Consider the following 11,474-nt stretch of genomic DNA (forward strand, 5'->3'; position numbering starts at 1 on the left):
GTTTGGTCCCTCCAGTCGCGTACCTTGACATTGAGAGGATGAGTGCTTGTTTTGAAGAGGCTGCTGTTTTGGCCTAATTTGTCATGAATTGAGACAGTCTTTTAGACTAACTTGAAGTCAGCTTCGGGAATGGTGGTGGGAATAGCTTCAATTAGAGAGGAAGAGAAGATAGCTTCATGCAAAGGGAATAACTTCAATTAAAGGGAGCAGAGGAGTCGTGCCTATTGGCGCCAAAAGCAAAAGGAAAATTGGGGCAAACTTGTCTTTTTATACCATACTCATGGCGGTAACCGTTAAGATAACAGCAAGGTCGTTGCGCATAATTTTACATGTTATAAGGAAACTGAGCAGTGTTCAGTTGGCTAGCGTCCACGTCTGTGAGCTCACCCACCCGCGTTCGAGGCACCACCTCCGCAGGTGCCTCGATTCTTATATTAAGTAAAAAGCCCTCGGTGCTAGTGCCCATCGGTCGAGTTTTCAAGGTCGTTGGGCGTAATTTTACGTTTTACAAGGATTTTGTTATCGCTGTCGTGGTCCAAGATAATTGCAGTGTTATCTAGCAAAGTATCAAATCTCTGGTCTGCTCTTGAGTCAAGTCTCTCGCAAAATTATGGATGCACTGAAGTATTTAGCATGCCGTGGTTCTTAGTTTACTATTTTGGCTCTGCTTTCCTAATCAGGTAATCCGTAATCATGCCTATGGGTAGAATGTGTGGTTGGGTTGAATTGCAATTTTGATGATTTACTTGATTTAGATTTTTCTTAAATCCAAGTGAGAAATGGGTATGAGCAGTCTACTCGAATCCGTTCCTTCCATTGTTCCATACCCTTGTAAATGAGTCAATAGTACAACCAAAGCTTCAGTACCAACACTAACTATCTGTGAGATGCTCATTGATGTCCCACGTGGAATGTGCCACTTGCAATCACCGAAGCTCAAGGTTGAGCCTGTTGGTGAACCCATGTGGCCTGATTTAAATAGCCCTAATCCCTCTCCATAGTAGCATTTCCTTGGCAATTATTTCTGTTTTGTTTTGAAATATAACCGCTATGCTGTTCTGTAGTCCTTTTGTGTGAATCCTCTTTTTATTTGAGGGCATGTTATTGTTTGACACCAACTGAAATAAAAAAATATTTAGCGTGGAAGAACTCGAGTTTTGAGAACAGGTATGCGGGTTGTTGCCATTTTTTAGAGCATTGCAATTCACAGATAGAACCCTGGTGCTAAGAAATTTTGATCGGTTGGTCCTTCGAACTGCTCTATCTGCCTAATTATATGCTCCGTCAATTTGTTTTGTTTGTTGAGCGATTTGGATTTCTTTCTAGGACAGTACCTCACACAGTTGCTTATGTTGAAATGTTTAATGGCTTCATGGTTTTGTAACTAGTACTAAGTACTATCTCTGACTCAACACAGGTATATTCTCTGGATTGGACTCCTGAGAAGAACTGGATAGTTAGTGCCTCACAAGATGGAAGACTAATTGTATGGAATGCTTTAACGAGTCAGAAAACACATGCCATAAAGCTACACTGTCCATGGGTGATGACATGTGCTTTTGCACCCAATGGTCAATCTGTTGCTTGCGGCGGTCTTGATAGTGCATGCTCTATATTCAACCTTAGCTCACAAGCAGACAGAGATGGGAACATGCCAGTATCAAGAGTACTTACTGGACACAAAGGCTATGTTTCATCCTGTCAGTATGTCCCAGACCAGGAAACCCGCTTGATTACAGGCTCAGGTGACCAAACGTGTGTCCTGTGGGATGTTACTACTGGCCAGAGGATATCAATCTTTGGAGGTGAATTTCCATCAGGGCATACAGCTGATGTCTTAAGGTAATTGTCTTTTTCTGATGGCATTCAATTTAACATCATGCTTACTGTCGTGGTATATTGGTTCTTATTTTATGACCAAAACAATGTGACACTGTTCAAGTTTCATTGATTATGTTGAGTTGAACAAAGTTCCATGGTATTGATTTGAAAGCATCACCTATTAATCTTACACCTTGTCTGAATGGGCCGTATTTGTAAAGAAAGAATATGTTTCACCTTTTGGCAGTGCAAGTTTACTTTGTCTGATTAGTAATAAACTAATAATCAGTAGGAAATGTACTGCATGGCTGCACATGCAGCGTTTGGTCAGTGAGACTTCTCTGTCAATTGTTGTTGATATAGATCATCTACAACCCCAAAACACCATTCCTTTTGGTTCGCACAACCAAAAATTTATTATGGTCTAATTATTAATCAAGTAGCTGATGTGATATCTTGGCAATGTGGCCGCATGCTTGTTTCACAGCTTTATAAGTTGCTATACTTTTTATGTCCATACTCATAGTGTTCTGATCTTTTTTTTATCCCTTTCAGTCTGTCCATCAACTCGTTAAACACGAATATGTTTATCTCGGGTTCATGTGATACAACTGTAAGGTTATGGGATCTCAGGATTGCAAGTCGGGCAGTTCGGACATATCATGGACATGAGGGCGACATTAACAGTGTCAAGTTTTTCCCTGATGGTCAGAGGTTCGGTACTGGTTCAGATGATGGTACATGCAGATTATTTGACATGAGAACAGGGCATCAACTTCAAGTGTACAATCGGGAGCCCGATAGAAATGATAATGAGCTCCCCATCGTTACATCTGTCGCTTTCTCCATATCAGGAAGGCTTCTTTTTGCTGGATACTCTAATGGTGACTGTTATGTGTGGGACACGCTTCTTGCCGAGGTGTGCATTTTACCCATTTCCCATGTATTTGATTGCAGCTTTTAGATAATGGGATGAAAACCAGACATGTAAAAATAAGACTGATCAAGTTTTACTGCGAAGCTACAACTAAATTTCATACGGTTGAAAAGGAAACATAGTTTGACTATACAATTTATTTACCATAGAAAAATCAGATCAAAGTTCAGAAATGCTAAGCCTGGTTAGTAACACCACTAGATTGATCTTTAAATTGTATAAGCTTCACTTCATTACAGTCCAGCAATACTTTAGCCATTCTGATGTGATTGTAAAGCTGTAATTATCAAGTGAAAATTAACCACATTGGAAAAGAATATCAGTTACGGAGAACTAGCTGCATTTCCCCTTTGACATATGGCTCACAAAATAACAATCATGATAACACATAATGCGTTGTTTACATTTGGGTATGGTCTACTTGAGTACGCATCCCATCTTATGACATTAGTTTCTGCAGCATCTCTATGCAATTCATGCATTAGTAGTGTTGTTGTAGATCACCTTGTAGATTCCTGCTATAGGCCAAAAATGCTTCAGAGAATAGAGTTTAGACTGCACCAAGCTGCCAACACAAGGCTTTACTGCGAGTTGATCCCATACTGTAGAACCCTCTGGACCTGATGAGTTTATCCTCAGTGGCCAGTGGCCAGTGAACTACCCATGCTGTTTGGCTAGGCTAGTTGTTGAAGGTTGTGACCTCGTGGTTCGAGCTACAATTAGTTTTCAGTTTTTTGCAGCGCCTCCTTTGGCCATGCTTTTATTTTTAGATTCAGACCCCTTGGTGCCTTGTGAGCCTTCAGTTTCCTTCCTATAATTGATCAGGAAGAGAGAGTGCCCACAAATAACTTACATATTCTAGCTTTTATGAGCTCAAGCTATTAGCCTATTAGGACTACTCTTGTGGCGTTTGGTGAAATATAGAACATCTGCCGCATATCATGAATCATCCATCTTCCTATACTATTAAAACTGTGGTTGATCTGTGAATACTTTTAAAAATGACTCAGATGGTGCTTAATTTGGGAACTCTCCAAAACTCTCACGAAGGCCGTATAAGCTGCCTTGGGCTGTCATCCGATGGGAGTGCATTGTGTACAGGAAGCTGGGACAAAAATTTGAAGGTAAGGATGTGTTTTCAATGTGAAAAATAAATAATCTTGCGGACTACTTGATCAGTTGCATGGCATGGCATGGCATGAACTGTTGTAGGGCAAAGTTTACATATGCCAATGCCGTTACTCTAAACTGGGCTAGAAAGGAAATATCAGTTGTAGGACAAAGTTTACATACGTAGGACGTCTTATGCTATATTTCCAAAATTAATGACTTTGTCCATCTTTTGAAACAATTGCGCACATTGTGGTACATTCAACATATACTGAAAGGGTGCATGCCTTTTATTTTGCAATACCTGTTTTGTTTAGCTCTTGCTTTGCTATCAGTGAAAGTACTTCTCGGTGGGGTTATAGACAGATTTTCCCTCTCAATGAGGTACTGTACTATTTGTTACCAATGGAGAGACCTGCAAGTGAAATGGAATGAACTTTAGTCGACTCCAGCATTCTATCTAACCGTCGAAAAATTGCTGCCTGTTGAAAACTTCCAGATCTGGGCTTTCAGTGGACACCGCAAGATAGTCTGAAGCCCCAGCGCGTGTTCTCCCCGTGCTGTACGTTCCTCGTCGCGAGTTGGGGGGGTGGTTGGCCAACTCGAAAGGTTCCTGAAGATGAAGCCGTCCGTTTTGTAGCATGGAATCCATGAATCTCCTGTTGTTTCCAATGGAAATCGCAGTTTGCCGAGACAGAGTGTGCTGTGCGATGTTGTTGCGCCTGGTCAAGTCAGCGTACTGTTGTTTATAGAGTTGCCAGAAAGCAAGCAGCGCACATGTGATATTTTCTGCCCTTGTTGTGTACAACTATATATTTTTAGCTGTAGAAAATGAAGCCGAATTGTTAGAACCAAGAATCAATTTGTTCGTTTCTGGAGTAAGATGAGAAATGCGAGCTTCATTTCCTGTGTGCTGTGATGGTTGACAGGACCGTTCAGTGAGCCATCCACTATCGTGTTGTGTACAATACAATCCAGTGGCCCACGTATTTCACTGCCTGGCTGTCTGTATACTTCAACACCATACTACCTTGTGAAAAGAAGAATCCTTTATTTCCTATTCTACGATGCAGTCAAACAAACCAAAATTCTTAGAATTCCAATGGGCATGGCATGGCATTGCAGCCAGATAACATTTTTGTATTCCTGCATTTTAAGAATGTTGTGGGTCTTATTTGATTCGAAGGATTCTCAAAATGCAAGAACAGAAAACGTGCCCAGTGCAGGATAAACTAAGGTCACAGAACCATCTTAACACCTGCAGCGTTCATGGATGCAACATTCAACATCTCGATTGTAAGAGATCACGGGATTCCATTTAACATGACACACAACCATCAAAGGTGGGTACCTTCCCTAGGGTTCCACCATCAACCTAAACCTTAACACAGACCACTTCTCTAGATCTATCTACCAGGGCTCGGAGCTCAGACGCCGGTGGACCCGAACCCTCCCTCCCCGCGGACGGTGGCGTCGAGGTCCTCCACCTCGGCGACCTCCGGCGTCGCTATCACCTGGACGATCATCTGCGCAACGCGGTCGCCGGGCTTCACGGCGAAGTCCACCTCCGAGTGGTTGAAGAGCACGACGCCCACCGGGCCGCGGTAGTCGGCGTCGATCACCCCGGCGCCCACGTCGATGGCGTGCTTCAGCGCCAGGCCCGACCTCGGCGCTGCAAAGAAGACGAACGAAGCGGTGGGCATTTCGTCAAACACCCGACGCGCAGCCAAGAAACGTGGTCCGAGAAAAAAGAAGAGGGACTCACCGATGCGCGCGTAGGTGCCCTCCGGGATGGCGATGCTCAGGTCGGTGGCCACCAGCGCCTTGCCCCTCGCCGGCACGACCGTCTCCACCGCGCTGAGATCGGACACAGAAACGGTGAGGGGGACAGGAAAATCATGGGCGAGAGGCCGGAGGTGAGAGTCCCTGGCAATGGAGCGGGCACGTACCTGGAGAGGTCGTAGCCGGCGGCGAGGGCGGAGCCGCGGGACGGCAGGATGGCCTTGTCGGAGAGCTTCTTGACCTTGAGCAGGGGCGCCATCTTGGTGATCTTGTGGGGAGGCTCGTGCACGGGGTCGGCGCCAGCGCCGTTGGTGGCGGCCATTGCGACGGACGGGAGGGTTCTCGGTGGCCGGCGGCGAGAGATAGAAGGAGAGGAGTCGAGCAGGAGTTGGAGCTGGAGCTGAGGGCGGCCGTGGGTGCGGCGGGGGACGATAAATAGGGAGGCGGCGGGGCGGGAAATGAAGCGGATGGCGCCAAATTCTCCCGCCATAAAACTTCACCGATCGTGCAAAGAAAAACCAGCAGCTTTGGTTTGGTCTCCAACGCGGAGCGGCTAGTGCCGAAGTTTATGATTTGCTTCAAAAAAAATTCTTGCTTTTTTTAAATAAAAAAATCTTGCTTTGATTTTTAGCAAGTCTAACTTTTCTCCTCAACTTATATACTTTTATGCCGACAAGTTTTGCGAGATTGTTGTCAGGATGCTTTGGATGACAATATACTATGAGCTCGTTTCTCATCACTACCACAAGCCCACTGTTGAACGCTATTCCACGTCCACTTGGCAAGGACCCCTCAAAGTGGTTAGCAGATGCTCTATCTTATTTTAAGATCACAAAATTCAACTTCGTTTTGAGGGGCAAATTCAGTCCATGATGTCAGGCTCAAACTGGCATCTGCTCTGTTTGCAACAGTCGTCCTCTCCGCTGCAGAGAGAGCTGGCGCGCACTCTAACTGTGCCCTAGGTGTAGCTACCAATGAAAAACAGAGTACCTTCTTTTACAACCATGATGAAGACAGACAGTGATCCGAGTCAGCGCCTCGATTTATAGTACTACCAGAAATTTCACATGAAGGAGCAGGAGGGAGGATCCCCCACGTCTTGAATAAAATTTGGGAACTCCCAGAAAATCCTTGCACAAAACTACCAACCAAGGTTGCTTGCTTCTACTACACCTCCCGCACGGAACCCTCTGAAAAAGCGTGCAAAGACGAACCCACAAACCTTAAACCGAGATCAAATTCAGTTGCCGCCGTCTTCATTGTCCCTTTTCCTCTTGCTTGGCAGGGCAGATCCTGCAGACTTGTTTCCGTTGGCAACCTCGCTTTTCTCGGCCGCGCCTGAATCCGGTTCGTCGTCCTCAGCCTCATCCTCTTCGTCTTCAGCCTAAGAACAGCACAATTGAATTAGCTGACAAACAGATAAACGGCAAAAATTGGACTAGCTAGGAGACAAGTATAGAGCAGCGGGCAGCATGTAGTGTGTACTAGTATTATACAATTAATTAGGGTGCGCAAGTTATATGACCAACAAATGAGCTTTAGGTTATTGTTCGTTGGATGATTACTGGGTCACCTTATTGATGAGGATGCAGGGAAGCCGATGAAGAATTACAGAGATGGTTCTCTTCTCCATAAGAAGATTCTCTATAAGAACCATGGTAGATGCAAGTTCTGATAATGAACAGGAGCGACCTACAAGTGTGTAAACCGAGCCCAACGTCACCATCTTTGAAGAAGAGCAAATAAGCACAATGTTGTGTGCTTGTATTGCCATCAGATCCTAAATTGTAAGTATAAGCTAAGGTACTAATAAAACTATAAATGTATTCCTGTGTCCCATGGCTGTTCTAGTCTAGGCCGTCATCCATGAGACTTCTGGGATGGGATTCATGTCCAACTTCAGTTGAGCATGTGATTGCTGGGGTGCGATTTAGGGAGGGGGGATGATTGTGCCACGGTGGTGTGGTGAGGGGTGGCGCTGTTTGCTGGGGGCTATGGAATACTCAACCGCATATATATGTTTACAAGGAAATCCTTCACCAACATACTGATGCTTTATATCATGCTACTTTCTTACTACAGCAATTGGCCATTCTATAGGACCGCGGAGGCAGCTAATCTTCAAGCTGATCACTGAGTAGTGCAAGAAGGTGGTGTGAAGACCGCGGCGCTGATTTCAAGTTCTCTGTCTGGCATTTTTCTTGTATGTGCTTGTAATAGGGAGCTTACTTAGTTTTTTTTGTCTTTTGATCAGTTTGTAATTGTGTTCAGGGACTGAGATGCTGAAAACTGTAGTGGTGTTGCTGGGGTGTAGTAATGCCGTTTTGGTGTTTTCTGTCTTTAATCTTGTAGCTGGTATCCCCAGCCCCAGGGGAACACTGTTCGGTTGCTTGAAAAGCAGGGGGTATGCCTTTTGTCTCAAAAATAAAACTAAATGTGGAAGTGGTTTTTTTTAAGACAACAAGAAAGTAAGTCACACAAAACACAATACATAACACTGGACAAACAGCAATTTAACCAAACATGTAGAAACTGTACAAATATCCAGTGAACTATGAAGTTTGTCCTAAAGCACAAAAGTACAGACAAGGCGAGAAGAGAAAAGCAAATCCTAGGACCATACTGCAGATTGCCCAACAAAAATGAATGCAAAAATATGGGTCTTACTTTGTATTAAATAAGTTTCCAAATGCACTGGAAAACAATACAGCCTAGTGGAGCAACAACCTAATTTGTGGGTTTTGCTTTACATTATTATAAATCACAAAAGAAGAGGAAAATAAGACAGATTTTAGTCATATTTGACAACGATAATAATGCAACTATCCTTTTGGGCTTTTGGCATTTGGCCACACATTGTAAAATAGTCGACAAATTTATTGTCACTGTGGATATTCATTTATATGTACATTATACCAGTACACCACTATAGATATCCATTCGTATGTACATCATACCAGCATACCCCTTAACAAATTTATTGTCACTTAAGATACTCATTTGTACATCATAGCAGTACACCAGTATAGATATTCATTTGTATGTGCATCATACCAGTATACTACTTAACAAATTTATTGTCACTTAAGATACTCATTTCTATGTACATCATACCAGTATACCACTATACTGAGTTTTCAGGAAATGAAGAGGCCTACTAAAACAAAGAACTGTTCAAGATGTTACCCTGAATACTCAGATACAACACTAAACAAACTAAATAAACAAATAGCTCGACATACAGTTAACAACACAACATACCACCAGAAGCGCAATATGTATAAATGACAAACCAAATTACGTCTAACTCGATCACATGAAGCAATGAGGTTGCAAGGGCATCATGGCTTAACAATAGGTTATGTGTTCTCTAATGACCATTGTTACCACTATGAGCAACGATTAATTGTTTTAAAGGAAATCCTGCAGTGCAGTACTATAACGTTACCGATACAGCTCATTAACCGTTTAACTAGTTGTCAGCTATGCGGAGGTTATTGAAGGAGTACATCATATGAGGAACATTTTATCAAATGCCAACCAATACAGATTTATAACGAGTACATGAATTAGAAGAGAAATCTCACCTCGTCGCCTTCCTCTTCATCTTCATCTCCTTCCTCTTCCTCGCCATCTTCTTCTTCATCGCCTTCCTCTTCCTCTCCGTCCTCTTCATCTCCTTCCCCCTCACCGTCCTCCGCCCCCTCTTCATCCCCCTCCTCGTCCTCATCCTCATCCTCCTCCTCGTCCTCATCGGACTCCAGGCGGTCATTGCCCTCGGCATCGACGCCATCCAAGTACTTCAAGCTGGGAACCAGCGCAAACACCTTCTCCCGGTACCCCTTGAGCTTGGTGACGGGGCACTGGTACAGGTCCAGCGACTCGACCCCGAGCGGCGCGAGCGGGGCGAGCTCCTCGACCGCGGCGAAGCGGTTGTTGCCGAGGTCGAGGTGGCGGATGGTCCCGCCGCAGGACTGGGCGACGGCGGCGAGGGAGTCGGCCCCGGCGAGGCGGTTGTCGGGGAGGGAGAGGCGGCGGAGGGCCGGGAGGCGGGGCAGGCCCGCGAGCGAGGAGAGGCGGGCGCCCGCGACGGAGAGCTCCTCGAGCGAGGGGAAGCGGTCGAAGAGGGCCGGCGAGGGGAGGCGGCCGGTGGAGGACTTGACGGCGCCGTCGAGGGTTAGGGTTTTGGGCGCGGAGAAGGGGGAGAGGGGCGCGCTCTTGACGGCCGCGCTGATGGCGCGCTCCCACGCCGCGTCGTCCTCTCCGGCGCCGGCGCCGGCCATGGCTGTGGCGGCGGCGGGGCGGGCGGGGACGGTCGTGGGTAGAACCCTAGCTAAACCCTGGAGCCGCAAAGCTTCCGAGGCCGACGGAGCAGACGAGTACGGAAATTGTGTGGTGTGTGGTGTGGCGATGTTCGTCCTCCAAGCGTTGGAAATGGGTTGTGATGGGCCCTTTTGGTGGGCAATGGATGGGCCTGGGCTTATAGGTTTAGGCGCAGCTTGTGCGAATTATTATTTTTTGTCTACAATCCCTCAAAAAAAACATTTGTCTACCAGAGCGTTGAGTGAAGAAAATATACTTGCACATGCATGTTTCGCACGATTTGCCTTTTGAAAAATAAAAACCTCGTGACAAGAATGTTCAGTAAAACTTTGACAAGGGGAAATAGTACGATCCGTCTTTAGGTATGTGAAGTCTCGCCTTCGACTTTTAGTTATATGTGATTCCTCACATAGACTTTCCGAGCATGTTATCGGGATGTGTATACAAATCATAGAATGAATATAAAAAATCTGCTTTTCCGGAGAGATTTTTGATTGAAAGGGTATCTACTAATCTTCATCTTTAATCTGCATCGAAATATATAAACTTTTCTGGGGGGGTGTATCGGAGCAAAAATCGGATGGAGATATACAAGAGAAAAAAAGAGCATACCTTCTTGATGTTATTCCGTGGGCTATGCATTGTACTATGTTCAATATGTTCACTATAATTGTGACGTGGGGTAGTGTGCCGCGTTGCTAATTTTATGACTACTTTTGTCGTGGTTTTGTCACCGCAGATGTCCTAGAGAAAGGACTTAGTCGTGGAGCCATCGCTACGGGTTAACTTAAAGGGGGTTAAAGCGGACAAGGGACGCAAAAGAGTTTTATACTAGTTCGGCCCCTTACGATGAAGGTAAAAGCCTACATCTAGTTGTGATGGAATTGCTGGGGTTTCGATGACCAGGGAGCGAATACGCTTTGCCTGAGTCTTGAGTTGTTGTCTCTTGTCCTTGAACCGCCGCCGGGTCGTCCCCTTATATACATGGGTTGACGCCCGTCGGTTCACAGAATCCCGAGGCCGGCTCATAATCGTGTCCGGCTCGGTCTCTACTACTTCTATCTTACAACACAAGTTTAAATAGCAATGCCGGTTTATGTCTACAGGCCTTAAACCGGCTTTCGGCCCTGGGCCTTCATAAAGCGTCACCGTCTGTCTTCATGGACTTCAGATACGAATGAACTACTTATGGGGTTAACCCGGCCTCTCCTGCCCGGTTTACGCCCAGTGGTAATATCCCCAACATTAGGCCCTAGATTGATTTGAACTGGTTCATGTCAATCCTCAATACTTAAGAAAATTTCTTCTTCAACATCTTCACATAATCTTGTAAACCGCCGTGACATCATCTTCTAGGACCATGGTAAACCGTCGTGACATCACCTGTTATTTAAAATTGTGTATAATCCACCTTCATTAATGATCCTCCGACAATCGAGGCGATAGCTCCGCCTCATATCCAAAATTTAGGCTCCTCGATTTTCGCGCCTGACGCTTATCT

General features: G+C 45.2%; 2 protein-coding genes across 2 annotated transcripts; both read right to left on the reverse strand.

Moving 5' to 3' along the window:
* Positions 1-5,096: 5,096 nt before the first annotated feature.
* Positions 5,097-5,974, reverse strand: LOC123095653 (deoxyuridine 5'-triphosphate nucleotidohydrolase; the record flags this gene model as incomplete). The annotated part of the gene is given in 3 exon segments (XM_044517191.1): positions 5,097-5,540; positions 5,634-5,725; positions 5,818-5,974. Coding segments are annotated over 3 exon segments (494 nt in total), but the record flags the coding sequence as incomplete, so codon positions are not given.
* Positions 5,975-6,671: 697 nt separating this feature from the next.
* On the reverse strand, positions 6,672-10,011 carry LOC123095654 (acidic leucine-rich nuclear phosphoprotein 32-related protein 2). The gene is made up of 2 exons (XM_044517192.1): positions 9,238-10,011; positions 6,672-7,034 (listed from the first exon to the last, which is right to left on the reverse strand). Exons 1-2 carry the CDS (start codon positions 9,931-9,933, stop codon positions 6,891-6,893), a joined length of 840 nt encoding a protein of 279 aa, XP_044373127.1. The 5' UTR covers positions 9,934-10,011; the 3' UTR covers positions 6,672-6,890.
* Between the last annotated feature and the right edge of the window lie 1,463 nt (positions 10,012-11,474).

The sequence above is a fragment of the Triticum aestivum genome, chromosome 4D, assembly GCF_018294505.1.
Source record: "Triticum aestivum cultivar Chinese Spring chromosome 4D, IWGSC CS RefSeq v2.1, whole genome shotgun sequence".
Lineage (NCBI taxonomy): Eukaryota > Viridiplantae > Streptophyta > Magnoliopsida > Poales > Poaceae > Triticum > Triticum aestivum.

Bases quoted from the DNA above. Each gene is read 5' to 3' on its own strand.
- LOC123095654 (XM_044517192.1), bottom strand. From the start codon at position 9,933: ATGGCCGGCGCCGGCGCCGGAGAGGACGACGCGGCGTGGGAGCGCGCC. The intron at 7,035-9,237 runs GTGAGATTTCTC...TGCTGTTCTTAG, and splicing joins ATGAAGAGGAAGGCGACGAG to GCTGAAGACGAAGAGGATGA.